Below are 22,153 nucleotides of genomic sequence, written 5' to 3' on the forward strand. Positions count from 1 at the left end.
ATAATGCATTTTTAATCTTTAACATTAAATTTAAATTAAAGATACATATTTGTAGAGACAAAATATATTTAAATTTTAAACTATTTTTTACTGCAAATTTTAAACTAGTATATGCATGTACGTACGAACAAGTTACGTAATTTATTATACTTTCTTTTACAATAAATCATATATTACAATTATGACCTTTAATTTTTCTTTTTACTAAATCCTAAGTGTGATTCACAACTTCGTAAAACTTACTCCAAATTTAAAATTAAATATGAAATTGTGCCAAAAATAAGAATTATAAAACATAATTATACCTAAAGCATTTACACGCCATTATGCATTAAGCCGAACTCATTTTGGAATGTGACATGGCACTAGGATGAGTGGTCGCTTTGTAGTTTGTACTCTGGTTTGTGTTGTGTCTACCATCAATTTTAGATAGATATATATGCTTTTCTGCCACAAAAAGCTGTTGATATGGATGTTTGGTTTTGATGTAACTATAAGCAATGCATAACTCAATTTGCTTCTTCAGAATACCTCGCGCCACATCGAAATATACCACACCCAAATTTGTTCTATGTAACTAACAAAGATCAACAGGTCACAAGTGGCACCAACAGCAATGTCACATTTTTTTCTTAATTCTGTCAAATTATGGCAGAACTCATAAGCATTTGTTAGCAACGTGCTATATCAATATGGCAACTGTTAATGTCAAGTTCTAACTACAGCTACACAAGGGATACGTACATTTATGGGAAATTCTCTAATCACAAGAATTGTGTTCGAATGTCTCAATCTAATTTTACTTGTAATAATAACGGTTAATGACGAATAAGGAGCCAAACCATTTTAAAAGTTCTCTGAATGCATGGTGGGACTGGGAAAGCATTATCACAATGCACATGTAGACAAAGTTTAGATCAGTTGGATTTTAGAGACTTATCAAAAGTTCAACAAACCTTCAAATTCAATTAGTACTTACAAAAATATTTATATATTACCTACAAATAAGATCTTTCCATTAGAAGTCGAAATAAAACGCATATCCTTATATGATATGAATCTGTTATTTACTAACAGGACCTTTTTAGACAAAACATTATCACAATGATTCAGATATTTTATAGTACGTCGTTCTTATCCTTACGGTCCACATGTGTTTAAACATTAACTGAATCACTAAGGAATTAATTACGTGGTGGATTTTGATAGTTCCAATGTTTGAGGGAAAGATACTTGTGAGTTGTGAATAATCTTCTTATTATACGATTGTATTCAAAGCTTCTTTTGTGTGTACATAACATCCATATCTATTATTTCTAGTTTGAATATTATGTCAACGTACAATTATTATTGTCGCAACACCAATCACGTTTTTTTCCACGATGATCATCGTTTCAAATGCAAAATAAGCATCATTATCCATGTACTCATTAGAATTAACTACATAGATTGGTTAACTGCATCAAAATTTCAAGAAGATTCAGTTAAAAAAGAACTGGAAAACTGTTTGATTTTTTTTAGGTCTATAAAGCTTTTGACGAGAAAGATATAACAGAGAGCAATACAAAACTGTTAACAAACACTACCACGGGATTTTTTAATTAAACTAATTAATATAATCTGCTTTTAAAATTATTAAACTAATGTAATTTTAAAATAATATATCAATACTTGGTGTAAATTGTATGAGTACAACTTTTGTGACAGTAAATTGATTACATGAAAAAAAAGAACGGGATAATTAAGTTTGTTCCATAATTAAAAAAAAAACTAATTTAGAAAATTTAAAAGTAAATTACTTCATATTGATGAAAAAACCCTACCATGCATGACTTCTATTCTAACATATACCAAATTCATCATTACCATTCATTTATTTTAACTGATAATAATTAAATGATTCACTTAACTAGGCTTATAATGATAATATTTCTTATTTTCTTGAAGAATATAGCATATACTTTATCGTTTTAGGATGTCGTGAATCAAACGCAAATTGCACTTTAAATTCATGCATGTATGCTCTTGCTATATATACATACAAATATATATATCATAAAAAAAGGTATATATAATTCTCAAGCAATTAACTAAGGACATGGGAATGGAAGGAAAATTTTAGTCAAAAGGATGTCTCCCGGTGCTTAAAAGTTAATTAATATGTCCGATTCATGTATCTGGATGATATAAACACTCAGTGACGATCTCAATGACGATTTATTAATAAGTATGAAGGAAAAGGATAATCAAGATGAAAATGTGCAACATTCCCATCTGTGAGTGGGAGTGGGAGAACGGTGTAGAAAATAGAAGTGAAATAGTCAAAGAAAAAAGTACCCAGTAGTTCTTTTAAAAAGGAAAGAATTATTCCAAGTATTCAGCTCCAATCTCTGCTTATTGTGTTCTACACTTACCTATGCACGATCAACTCATTTTCTTAAGAAAGGACTTTAAAAAATTTAATTGGTAGCAAATGAAAAGTTGCACCCAATAATTAAATGCAGTGTTATACTACAAATAATAATGTCTAAAGGGACAAAATATGCATTAATGTGACAAATGGAATACGTATTCTGCGTGGTCTAATCCAAGCACATAATTAAGAACAAATTAAAGGGAAACATATTCTAATTAAGCAGAGTCTCTGGCCAGCATGTCCTTGATAAAAGATGACCCACTTTTGAGATAGCACATATCCAACCACTTCAAAGAGTGTCCACATACGTTTGCATGCCATGTGCAAAAATCTTAATACAAATCTCCTCTGTTCCTCTCATTTGCACTCTTTTCAATCGGCACATATTGACCAAACCCGATTAGTCTTTTGTTACCTAATTCTTTGATTTTTGTTGATTGCTTTAGTCCATTTTGAATTTTTAACCTTCTTTTCTGAGATTGCATGCGCAACACTGAAAGGAATCCGAAGAGCCCAGCTTTAGAAGACATATATAGGAGAATAAAAACTTGAGATAAAGAAAAAAAATGCTACTTCATTTCTTTCAGGAAAGAAAACCAAGTATGTAATAATATAACTCTAAAATAATTAAAAGTAGAAAAATAAGAAAAAGAAGAAAATGGCCTTCATACTATTTCTTTTTTCTCCACAGGAAAACATATTACTTGTACGATACTCGCAACAAAATTATTGGTGGTTCTCAACAGTTGGTAGTTTTTTTTTCCTGGTTGAAAGAATCAGTTAAGGAATCTCTAAATTATTTTACGTATACATTCAATACTATTTATGTATGTCCCTCTCTTTTGGATCCATTAAAAATATAGTAAATGAAAGCAAGTAGAAGAGGACCACTTATATATGTACATGATTTGCACCAGAATACCCACACGACACATATATTTTGGAGATCTTTTGGTTAATTTAATAGAAGATTTGAGTATAAGAAGACATAAGTTTGGACTCTCCGGACGAGAGATGATCGTACATGCATAATAAACCTATATATCTAGATTATAGATTTAGCTTTACCTGCTAGTACATAAATAATTGAGTGGAGCATTGGAATTGAAGTTCAACAAAAAAAAAACATATTTTTCTGAACTAATTCTAGTTATCCAGTTTGCTTTTAAATAAAAGCGATGGGGTCATGGCATGAGGTGGGGGGCACCCAAGTTCCAAAAGGGAATGTTATAATGGTTGGGTACTAAATTGACTTTTGTGACTTGGTCACGAGCATAATGTTTAATTAGTGACATATAGGAAAATTTCTGAAAGATTTTTGTAAAGTTAATTTTAAAAGGTCAGGTCTAACACATGTGAGCATTTAATCATATAATTACATGTTTCACAATAATTGAAACAATGTCATGCACTTTGTGATGATTAATTTGATGTTAAGATAATTTATTTATATATAATCTTATTATAAATTCTTGCTAATCTTGATAATTTTCTCTCACTTAATTTATATTTACACGAGTGTTATTTTAATAAAATTTTAGTAATTCAAAAATAGGCTAAATTGTACTTCTAGTCTACTTTAATTCTTGATATGCGATTTTGGTGGTCTTTTTTTCAGCAATTTTGGTTTTTATATCTTAAAAATTCTCGGAATTTTACATATGTTTATTTATTTTATTTTTAAAAATTTTAATTAATTAAATTATTTTTTTCACAATTTTTTTTAATCAGTAAAAAATTTATATATTATTGGTACCAAAGACACCATAGTTTAGTTACATAAAATGATCCTGGTTAATTAATATTGTTTCCAGTGATTGAATAGTAATACTCTTATTAACCCGTAGCTTAAAAAATTCTCATAAACAAATCTCTCTACTCTAACACAAATTTGCATATACGTACACCCTCACAAATACTTTTGACAGTACTCTAAGCGAATATGTCAGGTTTAGAATTTAATTAGACTAAAATAAAAGAAATGAAATATATGTAAAATTAAGAATTGTATGAAAATTACAAATTTTATAAAATGATACCAAAATTGCTGAAAAAAATAAAAAAAAAATCAAAATCACAAATAAAAAAAATTAAAGATGAATCAAAATTATAATTTAACCTAGTTAAAATTTGATAACTGCTGTTTGTGTGTGTTTTCTTTCTGATCCTTTATCAATTTTGCTCATAAGGATGTGTTAGCCGTTAAGTTGTATTCAAGAAGAAGAAGAAAAAATGATCTAAGATCATATGATGTGATGTTGATGTTAAATGTTCTTCATGTACAGACGTGAATTGAAGTGGGCCTAATATTTTTTACCAAATTATTATTGATTAAAGTAAATTTTGTTTTATTTTTCATATAAGAAATTAAATTCTATTTACATTCATTATTTTATGTTTAGTAAAAGTAGCTAATTTTTTTAAAAAAAAAATAACTAAAGGTTAAAAACTACCTGAGAGTTCAGGTAAAAGTTGGTAGCTAAAAATTATTAATCTAACTTATTTTATAAGTATTTCATAAAATGATTTATGAAGTTTATGATAAATATAAAATAATAAAAAATAAAATATTTATATGGTATATATATATATATATATATATATTATTTTCTCATAAAAAAATATTTTGGAGTTATTTATAATTTAGTTTGAATTAGTTTTAAATTCTTGTATTTTTTTATTGATCAATCATTTTAATTTCATCTTTAGTTTCAATTAATATTTTTATATTGTACAGTATTCTGCTCATCTTATTTTATATCTAAAAACATTTAAATCAAATTTAAAATAAAATAGAAACAATATGTACTTAAGTAGGTGTTAACTTTCATTATATTAATTAGAATCATGTTAAAAATTATCTTGAAGTGTAATGTTAAAATAATAGAACAAATAATGCTGTGGATAGTGTAATGGTCTTAATAAATTGTTTAATATGAAAAATATTAAAAAATAATGAAAAAATAAAATAAATCTATAATCTATCATTATCAATATCTTGAAGTATAATGTTAAAATATTAAAATTAACATTATAAATAGTTTAATGGTTAAACTAAAAATAATCAATACCATTTCATTAAATATTAGCAGAAAGAAAGACTCATAATGCTTGTATATTCACAGTTTTTATTTTTATATATTATTTTTTATCATATACTAAAATTTTTATTATTTATAAAAAATGTGAAGGTTAATATACAGGTAAATACAAAGAGTTATGAGAAGAATGTAGAAAACTGAATAAAAAAAATATGAAAAAATAAGATCAATAGTTAAAGTGTGAAAAGATATAGAGAAAAGTGGGAAAAAATATGAGACTCACCTGACTATGGTTGATAATTTTAGTTAATTTTTAACATTTTTTATTAGCTAAAAAAGTTGTCAAACCTTTTACTTCTATAAAATACTTTTTAAACTAAATATATATTTAAACTTCTACAAACATTATATACATATATTAAATGATAAAATTTGTTAAATTTTTCTATCAAATGTAAAATAAATAAAATTTAATGACTATATTTTTTAAACAATATATGATACTAATTACCTATATGCAATTTTTAAGGAAAAATGATTACATGCTCCAAGATCATCATATATTTTTATTTCATTTTACAACACTTAATAAAACTCGATTATGTTATACTTAAAATTTGCTCAAAACTAGGATAATCCCGGATCATGTAATAGTTCTCCTTTCGAAAGGTATATATATTATAAAAGTCATCGATGCAATAATATTTATAGATAACGATAAGCACACCCACGAGTGAACATCTTAATAATGGGTTTCATGTGCCCACAATGCAACCTGCGGGGTACTAAAAAACAACCAGATAATTGAATTTATCTATTTCATTAGAAAGTTTGGGTCTAAGGGAACAGGCAAAGAAGTACATGTTATACACATATATGCTCTAAGTTTTCTATCTATCATTAATTTGAATGCTTAATCACTATAAAGCAGCAAACCTTTCATTTGAGTTTAATATAGGTTTCCATTCTTGCTGCTTAAGTGCTTGTGACGGTGAATCATCAACCTTGTTGACATTACTTAATTAGTTTTAAGCATGACAACAATAAAGATTACGCTCAATCCACTTGATTACGCAAATACAAATTTCTTAAAAAGAAATCTTATCCTACGAATTGGGCATTAGAATATTATTTTGTACCTTGTCAAGTCTAGGACTAAATCCCAAAAGTAGAGGGAAAAAACACATTGATTAATGGGGAGAAAACAACGAAAAGTTATCTAGCTAAAGAAAAGAAAACCCTAATTTGAAAGATAGACATGAAATGAGCTAGCATCCAATTGCATCATTTGTCTCTCCAAATAATGTGGGCAGTGTCACTTTCTTGTCAATCAGAAAATTAAAGATAAGTGGTAATGATGCCAATGGGCTACAGAAAAGTCATTATCTCTAGCTTGACACTAGTGGAATGCATTATTTTTTCCTCATCCGCACAAAAGTATGAATAAATAGTGTTTAATTAATTAAATTCATATTATAGAGGGAAGGGAATGAATGGGCGTAAGTAACATCAATGTACGAGAATAGAAAGGATTGGGTCATCAAAACTGGGACACACACACACATTTCGTTGTCATTGTCAAAGCTGAGCAAGTTGGTGTGGTGTGGTGCAGTGGAGAGAGTGGGAACATGACTAACTATTGTACTTATTTACATCTCAAAACTTTACAAACTGATAACCAATCTCAGACTAGCGTGGTTCATCCAATTCCAAAATGTGCAACTAATTCTTCATCATCATGTTACTTTACACCACCTAGTACTTTTGAAAAGTTGTTATAATAGCTTTCTGTGTTGGTGGTACGAGCAGGCATGTGAAGTTGGAAACAACTTGTATGAAAATATGCAGATTAATCATTAATTTTAGGTCTTCAAGTTGGAGCAGTACTTACTGATAGACTTTTTTTTTTTATTTGTTTGTACATTATTAAAGTATTACTTCTGTCATATTGATTAACAAATGCTTCTATATACATGTGTGTGTGATTTGATTAGGAAAAATTGATCATAATTAATCATTGAATCCGCAAGGTCTCATGGATGGTTGAATACATGTATAGCTACAGTGTATATAATATATAATATAAGGGTGTCGTGAACTTATATATATATATATATATATATAATGTCAGGGTCTCGTGAACTTTGGATGCCCTTTTTCTCCTAGGTCTTTATGATGTCCAGATGTTTGTTCTGAAGCTGTTTATATTAAGAGGGGAAAAAATCATATAAATCACATTATAAAATATATCATGGAGAAAATAAAAAAGACAAGAAAACGAGAAAGAAAAAAAAAAAAAAAGCAGTTAACAAGGGCTACGATGAAACTGGCTGATTACCAAACACAGACTGATCTATATATATGGCCGAATATTCGTGCAGACTGCAGATTCTGCAGACTCATATGGTTCAAATAATTTTTACATAGAACTGCGAGTTCGTGCAGCCTCAACAAAAATTTAAATATTTTTCACAGCTTAAATTTTATTACATGCAGTACGTACTCTTACACCCTCACAGCTTAAATTAGGACAAAAGCTTTTTTTCATAAAAGATAAGTTTCAGGATTTGATAATGTCTTATAATTATAAATCATGGTTAGTATAATTTTTAATATAATAATTAAAATAATTAACAAATTTATTATAATTAAAAAATTTAACAAATTTATTATAGATGATAGTTTATAGTGGATTGTCATATAATCCTTTTCTCATAAAAGATATACATTAACTATTATCTGTTAAACAAATTTCTCTCTCTTTTTAAAGTGAGATGTGTATTTTAGAAAAAGTTTAGAGTAAGGTTGATTAATAAATAAGTGAGTATATATATTTTAATAATTTATTCTTTATTTTTGGTGTTCATTTCATTATTCTTTCATTTATAATCATAACTATATATATATGTAGTATTTTTTCTCATTCAGAGTATAATTATCATTCGTGAAATCTTAATTGTTTGTGAAAAACCTATATTACATTAATTAGTATGAGTAGAATTGAGTTTAAATCTTTTGACAAAAGTATCTAATTTGAGTCTCATGGATAAAATAAAAATATGATTGAAAAGGATATCCTACTAAAAGTGCTTAATTAGTTAGATTTTTAAAAAAATTACTTAAATAAAATCTCAATTTAGTTTATATCAGAGGATATCTCACAATATTATTTATTTTCAATAAAATAGCATGGTACTCAAAACCTCACAATATAGAGTGGATGGAAAAAGGATAGAGAGAAATAAATAGGAAAATATAGTGTGAAATTTTTCGTTTAGATTTAAGAAAAAGAATGAAAAGAAATAATACTGTGAGGTTGTTTGGTATGGAAGAAACAAGGGAAAATAAATTAGATTAGATATAAAAAAAAATATTTTACCCTTATATACAACCTCCAACATGTATCATATAAACCATATTATATATAAAAAATGGTTAATTACATATTTGATTAAATTAATGTACATCTAATTGTTCAATGTTAAAATGGTATATGCAAATAACTTTTATAAATTAGAAATTTTTGGTGAACTAAATAACTTTTCCATTATTCTGTAGACCATTTTTAAGAATTATATTCCCAAATAAGTGGTCCAAAATGGGATTTTTTATGTCATCGTATTCAAAAGGACTTCTAGTAAAGATTTCTAGACCTACCTAATTTCAAATGTTAATCCATTTGCAAACTTTATTTGTCTCCATTGCAAAGTGACATGAGTTGAAAGGAAAAGAAGTTGACGGGAATGGATGTAATGCTTCCATGCTTGTTTGACAAGATGTCCAAAATAATCAGGAAAATGAATCTCCACAGATCTTATATGCACGTGTTTATGTTTCATAAAGTTATATATATATATATATATATATATATATATATATATATATATATATATATATATATATATATATATATATATATATATATATATATTAGTTACATTACTAGCTCCTTAAATATTTTAGTGGTTTTTATTTCTTAAAAGTCAAGTTGATCGATTCTTATTGGACCAACTATATATATGATTTGTTTGGATAAATTTTTAAGTATTTGAATAAACTTTCTGATGTTAGATTCTTCAAAAGATGATTTTTAATTTATGCTTAACCAAATTGATTATGAGTCTATTTTTTGTTCGATTTAATTAGCTAGTTCAATCTGATTATGATAATAATGTGATAAACTATGATCTAAATTTAGGTATCTGATCATGCCTATAAATATTTATTATGAGTTAGTTTGAATTACAATATTAAACTAATTTGATATGGATGATCAAATTAAGATTAAAAAATTATTATAGTTTATCTAAGTTTTTTTTATCACATAGTATCTTCCTTTTGATATGAAATTTGCATATTCTATGCTCCTGCAAATTAAAAAAGTTTATTGTTTCTCAATGAATTTATATAATAATTAAATTAATTTCAAACTTTGATAATAGTTTTTTTTGGGTTAGGAAACTTTGATAATACTAATTTTATATGATATTTACATTTTTTACAATTATAATATTACATATATATCTAGTTAATCTCTACTCAAAACATAATCATGAAGTTAACAAACATGACTAAAGACGCGCATCGTTTGGAACCACAGAAAGATATGAAAACGGAAGGGAAAAGAAAGAAATTATTTGAAAACCATTCAGGAATAGCATATGATGAGGTCAAAATAAACGGAAAAAAAAAAGCAAAAATAAAACAGGAATTTTCTTTTATATCAGGCATTCAGGCCGGTGAGACATAATCAGTCTTAAAACCTTTGGGTAAAATAGTTAAGAATAAACCCCCTTCTTCTTTTTTACTACTATTATATATTAAAAGAATTCGTTTCACTCATGCCAGTACGTAATGATACATGCCTTTGAAAACATAATTTGTAAAGCAAGAAAACTTTGATGACGACATGCCTTTAATTCGTTTCACTCATATCAGTACTTATTTTAGATGACTTCTTTTGTTAATTAATTAGTACTTCTTTGGAAGGGCTTGCAACGTACTATATCATTCACTAGTGGTATCTATGGTCCATCTTGGTTCAGCTTAAGCGTGGGTCTCCAAGAAATAAAATACTCAACATATATCAATTTTCTCTTCTATATATCTCATTCTTTTCTCCTCTTTAAATTTTCTTTTCATCACATCAGTAATCAAATCTATCTTTTTTCTATTTTTTTATTTACATTTCCTTCCTTTTCTCTATCACACTTTTTCACCACAATTCATTCCAAAATGAGGTAGAGGTTTGTCATTACTCCATAAAGAAAGGTGAGTTTGGGTCTGGTTAGGCATGAACACGATGGTGTGTCAGTGTATATATCTATTGATGCACCCTAAAGGACCCACACTAAGTTTTCTGATCATCTTTGACTAAAATATTAAGCATGTGATACATTTTTGCCTTTGAGTTCAAGAATTAATCAATTCAGCCATAGATATTTGTACTGCCTGTAAATCTTTCACCATTTGTTATAAATTTCCGACCATATAAAGCACGCATCTTATCTAGCTGATCACTGATCAGGACCAAAGAGAAAAAGGAAACATTTTCACTTTCAGCACTAAATTAATTGGGTTAACGTTGCTTTCGGTTCTGTTTTTTAAAAAATAAAAAAAAGTTGAGTTTAAATGTTCAATGTCTATTTTTATTCCGTGAAGTGTCAATTAATTCGAATTTATAGTTAATATGATTTTTAAATAAGATAATTATTGTCAACAAATTTATTATATGGGATACTTTATGATTAGATGATAATGGAAAGTGTATATGACTTTTTTTTTCAAATTTTAATCGATATATTTCTTTAATTATTTTATATAGACATGTCTTTTATTATTAAATTAAATAAAAATATTATTTTATAATTTATTTGCAAATTTTAAAATAAAACTTTAAAAAAATAAGTTTATTTTACAATTCACGCAATTTAATTATTTGTTTAGTGTTTCATGATTTTAATTTGCATTACTTTCACTTTAGAATTTGCCAAATAAGTTTATTTTTAAACTAATTCAAGTTTTAATTATAACTTTAAATCAACAAATTGGAAAAAGTCGATAAATCGAAATCAATGTTTTGTTCATAAATTCTTATAGTTGTTCAAGGTTGCAAGGTTGCAAGGCTAATATTATAATCAAATTTGATTACATCTTAGGTTCATCGAATATTGATATTTGTTTGTGCATCAAGGTCTTCATTAAAATAATAAATTGAGATTTTGACTCAACTACATGTTATTCAATTGAAAGCTAAATGTTGTTAGTTTGGCTGAAATTAAAAAACCCTTTGGTTGGTTTCTTTAAAAAGTCTCAAATACACTTCATCGTTTAGAATCAAATTGTGGAACAATATTTAAAGATTTGGAGTTCTATCTAAAATTGAAACTCTATAAAAGATCGAAATAAACTCCACCATCAACACCTAGTGCTATTTATTCTATGAAATAAAATGTGTTTATGGAGATTAGCATGCTAGCTAGGCTGCGCAGATGGCCATGGAGAAATGGTGAAGGGATTGGACAAAGACCAATGAAATGCAATGCGAAACATCGGGTCTTCATGAAAAAGGTATCATGCATGTTGAATTTCTCCAAGTTGTGCTTAGAATAAGCAAGATAAAGTTTTGGATATACAATAAGCAACCAACCACAAAATACAGTAAAATTAACAGAACACAATTGAGTACATTACTGTACAATGAATGAATGAATATATATTTAAGTGTGTGTGTGTGTGTGTGGGGGGGGGGGGGGGGGGGGGGGTTATAGACCTAGCTAACAGCCTTGTTTGTTACATGATACCATGCTTTAATTTATGATCTCAAGTAGGCTCTTGCATTGTGATGAAAGGAAATTTCATTCTTATATGTGTTAGCGAGTTAATATTCAAACGCCTATGATCGATTGTTGTAAATTTTTAAAAATGATACGTGTTTTGGGCTTATGTTTTTAATTCCTGCTTGAATATATGAGCTAGCTAGTATTATAAAAGAAAATACTACTTGTTGAGAGTGAAGACTAGAATAAATAAAAATCATGATATAGTTTGGAGAAGTCACTGTACGTTGTGCTAGTCTCTTTTGGTTACTAGTTGTCATTCTCTTTCCTTTCATTTATTTTAATAAATATTACGTTTATATCAGCTAACACATTCTTCTTGTGCCTATCGTTAACACTTTTATAAAATTGAGAGAAGCTATAATTGACCTCTTTTTGTACATACACCTTTCAAAAAGTCCATAGCAATTAGCAATAGAATTATTCTTTATTGATAGTGAAATATCACAACAAGTTTTTACAATATTTTTTTTTTATATATATCACCTTTTTTTCTGTCGTTTTCTCATTTCATTACATCACTTATCTTATTCCACACTTTTCTCTCTTCTCTTGACAAATAATACTACGTAGTATTATTTATCCTCTTGAGTTTATTAATTGTGTGAACACCTTTGGACCTGGTACTGCAGAATTCCAATTACATTTGAATTTTAAACAGATGGGATATGAATTTTACTTGATTAGTACGTAAGCGACCGTCAATCAAACAATCGAAATCACACTTTGATTTTGATCTGTTGTTATGGTTTGTTGTTCATAACTGCAAGAACAAACAGGTTTCTTTTTAAAATATCAAAATAAAATAGTTGAACATTTCTTAATAATAAGATATTCTTACATCAAAGAGAGAATCATAACTGCCAAGAATGCTATTGGAGACAAATATCTTCCCTTGATAATTTGCTCATATGAATATATGGACGAATATATGCTTTTTATTATAATACAGTTATATGTTTGTAATTGTGTATCAGACGATACACTTGCCTGCCCATCATAAGATATTTATGAAAAATTATGCATAAAAAAAAGAAAAAAAAATGTTTCTCTAATCAGAGAATCAGATAGCTTTCTCCGGATACTTTGTTGGCATTAAGATTTTCAGACATTGAGCTTACTTTTTGGTAGTACAGATAAGAAACGAACAAAGTTACCCATCAACTGTCAAGTGTACGTCCTTCTCTGATTAATATCCCTGATATTCCATGACAACGAAGTAAAGAAAAGAAATTCATCTTTTACTTTGGTAAAATCTAGCATGCTAAAAAAAGAAATATGTACTAGCCAAGTCTATAACCTAGTTTTATGAGATATTAGTGAATACTTCACTCAACCACCTATCCCTCTAACTCATAACTAGTTAATCTCTTCTCTCACTAACTGATAAATTCTACCATTATAAATACAAAGATATATGTAGGTATAAATATCTGTACATCAGAGTACCTATATAAGTGTTACTTCTATCATTCGAAGAAACTCGACATATCAAGTAAGATATCAGATTGTTAAAAGAGATCGAGTACTTCAGAATCTAATAAGAACACTATAATTTGTGGATAGGTTGTGGCCCTCTTAACAAGCTATAATAACTCCAACTATAGAATAATATTCGAACTAAAAAATTGTATAAGAAAAAAACAAAATACTAGAGACAAGGTATATAGCATTTGCAATCCTAATAAAAAGTAGAGGCCGGTCTCGTCCATGTGCACTACAATATCTAGTTTTCGTTTTCGAAAGGAAACTTGAAGAAACAAAGGTGATATTAATTAGTGACAGGGCAACAGCCATATATCATTGTTCGTTATCATACTAGTTTGTCCAATGGCCCTTGACAATGGCTCCCATGGCTTTGGCCTCAACAGGATGTGCCCACAAAAGTCCAAAACGGGAAACCAATTACCCGCCCCATCCGTTATGAGGGCATTAATGGCGTCTCTCTTTCAATTCAACCACTTGAATTCGCTTCTTCACACATTTATACACGACCATTTGTAGGGGACCTCAAATAAAAAAAGGTCAAATACATATATATTTGTTACTTTCATTCGTGTTTTGTTGTATATCAGAATTTTTTGAATAATTATGTAACGGATAATTTGGCAGGTAAGGCCTGATATTGACTTCTTAACCAAAATTATTTTATTTTGAAGAAGTGAGTAAATGTATTCCTTCTTAAATTTACTTAATTGTCATAATTTTTCATAACCCTTGAATGAGAAATTTATTGATAGACTGTGGCCATGCAAATATATTTCTCATAGAAAAGAATAGCCCTTCTCTTCTTAAATTTACGTTCACGGTTTTTTAAGCATAATTAATTACGTACTCGTAGAAAAGAATAACCCTTCTCTTCTTAAATTTACATTCACGGTTTTTTTAAGCATAATTAATTACTCATAGAAAAAGAAATTTAATCCCATGAGGTTGGTCTAATAGAGAAGACAAGATTGTGCATCTCACATAGGTCCTTTATATATTATTAAGTATTCTCACTCATTTTCCTTAAGGGTGAGGTAAATCCAAATCCGTTGAATTTTTTTTCTTTTTTTAACCTAGAGGTTTTTGCTCCCTTGGATTGAGGCATCATTAATCTTAATCCAAAAAAATTTCTAACCATAAAATTAAAAAGAAAAAAAAAATTATGAGGTGGGAAGAGTCGTGAATCCATCACTAACTATGACTACGATGGTTTCCTCTAACACTATGTCAGGACCAATAATAATTTTTACGTGAGTGTGTCATAGATCATTATAATAACTTTATTAATGATAGACTGTGGCCATGCAAAAATATTTCCATCAAAAGAAAAATAATGTTGACGAATAAGACCATCAGGGACTGATTTTAACGAACAAATTAGTTTCATAGTAGAAGTTTACACTCAATGTTGATGATTTTGGGAGGTTTTGGGTGGAGATTTTGATAAAAGAGTATAAAAGTATAAAAATTCAAATTCTAGATATAAAAAAATGATATACAAAAAGTAATTGGACATTTCAATGTCAATCAGTGTAGAGTAATAAGCATGAGGTGATATGTTCAAATATCAGTGAGACCATTATAAAAAAAATCATACCTATACAAATAATTTGCTAAGTATATATTAATTTGATGCATAGTGCAATTAATTTATCAGTATTTCAATAATTAATTTGGGGTGAGAAAGGGATATGTCACGCATAAAACCTATGGCGTAGCTGGCTCATATTAGGTCTAGGTTATTATATGAATTTATTTGTAAGTCAAATTGAGATATTTTTAAAGGTTTTTCTATTCAAATTAATCATGCTAACACATTTAAGAATTTTTTGAAGTCTATCATGCATATTAAAATAAATCAAATTATTATTATTATTATTATTATTATTATTATTATTATTATTATTATTATTATTATTATTATTATCTATTAAACTGATTAGCTTAGATATAAATTTAGATCCATCGAAGTATTTAGTGATAGGTTTGTTAGTCTATTAAAAGATTTTATTACAAGCAAAATTTTTATGAAATCAACTTTAAGATAGATTAGGTTAGACTTTTTTATAAAAAAAATATCAAAATTGATTTTTAAAACGGTTAGATCTTAAAGGAAGACGTGCATTTAATAAATAAATAGGACTCCTATCTTAAAAAAAATTATATCATTACGGGTATCTTAAATTTAAAAAATAAGAAAATTAATCCTGATCCAATAAAGTGTAATTTGAGTAATTAAACTATTTTTAAATTTTATAATGGCAGAACATTACTCTTTTTCTCTTATTAAATACCTAATGGTATAATACAGTTTGGGTTAAGGGATTCTGAATGTCGTCCCAGAGCTGAAGAAAACAGCAGGGACCAGATACATTAATACGTAGTAATCCATTTGCATGGGCCACACCATATATAGTTTTGTATAAAGTATCAGGAGAAGGAAGAAACAGTGAGATCGATGTCAATTAAAGTGTCTGTGTATTTGGGTAACTATAGCATGCAGTTATTAATGATGTGACTAAGAATCGTGGTCGAAAACAAATAGCCATATAATAATAGCACACCTATTCCTATTCTTGTTGATCCCCCACTATTCAGATAATTAAACTGAAAAATATGAAAATAAATAAATAAAACAGTCCTTAGCTTACTCCAAATGAAACAGTACTTATTAACTGCCTCTCTCTATCGATCTCATTTTCATCTTACTTTTATGGGTACCATTTTATATTTAACTCTGAATTATATTATATTTTAAAATATAAAATGTGTTCAATGATTAAAAAAAGAAAAAATATTATAAATTTATCCTTTCTAATAATAAAATTAATATTTTAACACCTAACATTTATCTAAAAAAAATTATGCAATATTCATCAATAAAGGTAGGATATAGGGGAAACTACAGAAATTCACAATAGAATATTATAGACGTGCAAATGAAGAAATAAATTATGGTAATTATAAAGAGTACACCAACTTTAAAAACAAGGCTTAATCTTCTACTTAATTAATTTAAATTATTTTGAAATATGTATTTTGAAAAGACTAATCAATAATCTTATATTCAGCTTTTATATATATATATATATATATATATAATTTAGTCGAATGAAATAAAATATATTAAGTTTTATTGTTTAGATTTATTTAAAATATAAATGTAATAAACTAATGAAATGCATTTTAGTCCATTAATTTAAAGCCTCATCTTTGTTTTTTTCATCTCTAATTTCAAATAATTTTAGAAAAAAATGTTAACTACACATTTTTTTTAAAACACTCACATTAATGAATTATTATTAATTAGGTTGAAATACAATTTTTGTTCTTTTATTTTTTTAATCTATAATTTTTTTAGTTGAGACATTTTGTCCTTCACTTTTAAAATATTCATAATTTTAGTCTCTTATTTTTTTAATTACAATATTGCGTCTTTCTCTTTTAAAAATTGTAATTTTAGTTCTTTTGGTCATTTTTTTTTCTGAATTTGATCCTTTAAATGAAATTCAAATTTACTAATAATTAAGCCAAAAATGAAATAGAAAAGGTTAATTTCTTCTAATGTTTTTGAGAATGGATCGATCTGGTTCACATTAGTTCAAAATTAAAAAAATATACTATTATTTCACAAAGTAATGAGGCCACGTTCTTTTTAGAATGGAACGATTTGGTTCACATTAGTTCAATGGAGTATAATTTAAGTAATCATATTAACATATATACCAAAATGATATTAAGTGGGTTAATTTTAGAGACATAAAGGAAACAACTTAAAAATTTCAAAATTTTATTAGAAATTTCATTATTTCACAAAGTAATGAGACCTCGTTGTTGTATTTAATTACGATGATTTGTGCCAAATATTATAAGGACGCAAGTATATTCTTAATTAATTATTCACGTATATGTCATAAATATTTACTGTACAGAATTCAATTACTGTATACAGAATTCAATTTTTGTTTGCAAATTTAAAAATTTGAAGCTTACATTTATTTTAATTTTAAGGTTAAATTAATTTTTTAGTCCTCTAATATATTATTTAGGTTTAATTTAATCTTTTAATATATTTTTTTATTCAATTTAATCATTTAATATTTTAAATCAATTCAATTTAGTTATTTTTAAATTATAAAAAATCATACTTTGTGATGGTTCAAAACCATCATTAAGTAATTTTAAACAACCACAAAATACTTATTTTTCAATAAAATGAACCTAAAAAAACTAAAGGATCAAATTGTAAGAAAAAAATTAAAAGAACAAATTGAATTAAAAAAATAAATTAAAAGATTAAAAAACTAATTTAACCTAAAAGGTATGAGTGCAAAAAAAAAAAACTAATTTAATCTGATCCTTTAGTTTGTATTTTGTCCAATTTGATCCTCTAATTTTTAAAATCGGTTCATTATTATAAAAAATATCTAATTCAAAAATCCCTTATTGACATTTTTGAACTGTCATAAAGGGAGAATTTTTCACTGAACAATCAAATTAAATCAATTTAAAAATTTAGAGGACCAAATTGGATCTAAAAAAAAATAGAGAATCAAATTAAATTTAAAAGATAAAATAGGTTACTAAGAAATTAATTTAACCTCATTTATAAAATAAAAGATTCATGATAAGAAGGAATAAATAAATTTTACAATAAAATACTCAATCGAAATACCACAATAATTTTGACTGAATCTGAATGTAATTAAAATTAAAATCAATCATTAATTATTTTATTCTATATTTATTAATTATACATAAATGGTAGCATTAATTTTTATGCATATACTTAATACTTTTATTTTCTTTTATTTTAATTATTACTTGTTTTAATACAATTGAATTTAGCAAACTGACCTTTGTAGTTTTGGGGAGATTTTTTTTTTGGGGGGGAAGTGTATATTAACTTTATATATAAAAGATTCAAGATTATAAGGAACAAAAAAAAAATTGCTATAAAAATCTCAATCTGAATACCAAAATAATTATTACTGGATCTGAATGTAATTAAAATCAAGCATTAATTATTTTATTTTAAATTTATTAATTCATTAATTGCACATAATTGATAGCAATAACTTTTAACGCATATAGCTGTCAAAAAAAACTTTCAACGAATATACTTATTACTTTTTTTTGTTTTTATGTTATTTTAATTATTATTTGTTTTAATGAATACAATTGAATTTACCAAAATGACCTTTGAAGTTTTTTTGGGCAAATTATTTTGGCAAGTGTATATTATTACTTTATTTTATATAATAAAAGAAAAGATAAAAGATGTATTCAATACCCGCAGACGCATAGTTGATTGAATCGAACCTGTTGTTTTAAACCTTTTTGATCTTAAAATGGACCGAATTTGATCTCTCCTAAGAGCAGCGGTGTAAGACTGCGTGAGGGTTTTGGTGGGGCGATAGGTTTGAAGCAATTCAAATCCTCCCTTTCCCTAACAAAAAATAAAAATAAAAATAAAATATTTTCTTCTTCCCCACTCTATTTATACCGAATTTTCCCTCTCCCTTTCTACCCCCAAAACCCCTCTTCACTTTCAATCTCTTTCCCTTCCTTTCCTTGTCTTTTTATTTTTTTACATCAAAATTAAAATAATAACACCCATCAAACAAACCACACTTCTCCCCCTCCCTTTGAAAACACCTCAATCAATCTCGATGATCATGGCAGCACTCAATTCAAGCACTTGTGCCAAACCTCAATTCCCTCACCCTCTCTCCTCCTCTTTCTCTTCTTCTTCATCATTAACAAGAGATTTGGGCTTCCCCACAAGGTTTCAGAAGAAGCCCATTAGAAAGGTGGTGGATTGTGCTCTACACTCCCCCCCAGTGATCCATTTCCCAAACCAGCCCTACAACAAACCTGAAATTACCAAAGAACCCACCACCTCCACCGCGGAAAGGCCTCAGTGGAACCCATTCCAAAAAGCCGCAGCAAAGGCCCTCGACATGTTCGAGAGCGCGTTGCTCTCACGCGAGCTCAACCAACCCTTTCCCAAAACCACTGACCCACGCGTCCAAATTGCCGGTAACTTCGCCCCCGTTCCGGAACACCCCGTCGAACATTCTCTCCCCGTTATTGGCACAATCCCCGACGCCATTAACGGCGTCTACCTCCGTAACGGCGCCAACCCATTGTTCAAGCCAAAAGCGGGCCACCACCTCTTCGACGGCGACGGAATGGTCCACGCCGTTAAATTCAATGACGGCACCGCCAGCTACGCGTGCCGCTTCACCGAAACGCAGCGTCTCATGCAGGAGCGCAAATTGGGAAAACCTGTGTTTCCCAAGGCAATCGGCGAACTCCACGGCCATTCCGGCATCGCGAGGTTGATGCTGTTCTACGCAAGAGGCTTGTGCGGCATCGTCGACCACCGCAGAGGCGCCGGCGCAGCCAACGCCGGCCTCGTCTTCTTCAACGGAAAACTCCTCGCCATGTCGGAGGATGATTTCCCCTACGAACTCCGAATCACCGCCTCCGGCGACCTCGAAACGATTGGCCGCTACAGCTTTCACGGCCAGCTCAATTCCTCCATGATCGCGCATCCGAAGGTCGATCCTGTCTCCGGAGAGCTTTTTACCCTAAGCTACGACGTCACGAGCAAGATCCTCAAATACTTCCATTTCTCGCCCGAGGACGAGAGGAAGTCGCCGGACATAGAAATTCCCCTTGACGCGCCGACGATGACGCACGACTTCGCGATCACGGAGAATTTCGTGGTGATCCCGGACCAGCAGGTGGTGTTCAAGCTCGGCGAAATGATCAAAGGAGGATCGCCGGTGATCTACGACGGCGAGAAGAAATCGCGGTTCGGAATACTGCCAAAGTACGCTTCCGACGCGTCGAGCATCGTGTGGGTGGACTCGCCAGACACGTTCTTCTTCCACTTCTGGAACGCGTGGGAGGAACGCGACAAAGACGAAGTGGTGGTAATAGGTTCGTGCATGACACCACCAGATTCAATATTCAATGACAGAGAAGAGAGACTGAAGAGCGTTTTAACAGAAGTAAGGCTGAACATGAGAAGCGGGAAGGCGAGGAGGAGGGTGCTGGTGGAGGAAATGAACCTGGAGGCAGGGATGGTGAACAGGAAAAGGTTGGGGAGAAAAACACGGTTCGCATATTTGTGCATAGCGGAACCGTGGCCGAAGGTGTCGGGGGTGGCGAAGGTGGACCTGGAGAGTGGGGAAGTGAAGAGGCACGAGTACGGAGAGAGAAGGTTCGGTGGAGAGCCATTCTTCTTGCCAACACGTGGAGGGAATGGGAATGAGGATGAAGGGTACGTGATGGCTTTTGTGCATGACGAGATGACGTGGCAGTCCGAGTTGCAGATTCTGAATGCACTTGATTTGAAGTTGGAGGCCACTGTCATGCTGCCTTCAAGAGTGCCCTATGGCTTCCATGGCACGTTTGTGGAGGCTCATTGAAGTCCACCTGGACTATTTTATTTGGTCGCTTAAACGGTAAAACACATTTCAGACAACAAACATTTTGTTGCCTTTTCTACCCTTCTCAATAATAAATATTTATCTATGCTTTCGCGAATCAGCTTGTAGTTTGTGGATGAAGCTCAGCTGCTTTCTGTTTCTTGCTTCCTTTCTTTTGTTTTAAAAAAGAATTCGCTTTCTGTTTGGCTTTTGGTTCTTCAATTTTCAATCTTGCCTTCCTGACTCTCTTGTCATATGTCATAGTGTTGTCTGCATTTGGACCTGAACGTTAACTAACCGCTTATCATCTCATTCAGTCAGAATAACACTAAAAAAATACATATTTGTCACTCTAAACAGCTTTCTAAGTAAAGTTAGATCCTCTTTAACTGGTGTAATGATCATGATCATACATACTTGTTATCTTATAACATTTCATTAATACACCTACGACTTGTTATAGTATAAAATGTATTTCATCCTTTTCTTATAAAAAGGAATAACGATACTATAACCTAGCGGTTAATAGCCGGTGGAATTTATAAAGCAGTATATGCTTATCCAATTCCAAAAACTAGTATTCTTTTTCTTAAAAGATGGGTTTGACACTGATTTTAAAACTGATACTGGATTACTAAATTAATCATACTGGACAACCTATGAATTACACGGTGGTCAAAGCTTGGTAGCCCACGTGTTAAGCTACGTGATTACATCACCAGACGGTGACCAATTTACGTCACGCAGTGGAATGTTTACTTTTCTATTAATATTTTCTTATAAATCAAAATTAAATCATATATATTCAAAATTTATCATATTCACACATCTTATTTATTCTAATATTAATATATTCAACTCAATTTAACTGCCCACTTTATAAACAATCAAATGATAATTATTAATGATGCTTCAAAAGATAAAAAG

General features: G+C 29.3%; 1 protein-coding gene across 1 annotated transcript; it reads left to right on the forward strand.

The window, feature by feature from the left end:
* The first annotated feature begins 19,129 nt into the window (after positions 1-19,129).
* Positions 19,130-21,470, forward strand: LOC114422791 (9-cis-epoxycarotenoid dioxygenase NCED2, chloroplastic-like). Its single transcript, XM_028389321.1, has one exon. It carries the CDS (start codon positions 19,457-19,459, stop codon positions 21,224-21,226), a length of 1,770 nt encoding a protein of 589 aa, XP_028245122.1. The 5' UTR covers positions 19,130-19,456; the 3' UTR covers positions 21,227-21,470.
* The last annotated feature ends 683 nt before the right edge of the window (positions 21,471-22,153 follow it).

The sequence above is a fragment of the Glycine soja genome, chromosome 8 (genome assembly GCF_004193775.1).
Source record: "Glycine soja cultivar W05 chromosome 8, ASM419377v2, whole genome shotgun sequence".
NCBI classification, from domain to species: Eukaryota; Viridiplantae; Streptophyta; class Magnoliopsida; order Fabales; family Fabaceae; genus Glycine; species Glycine soja.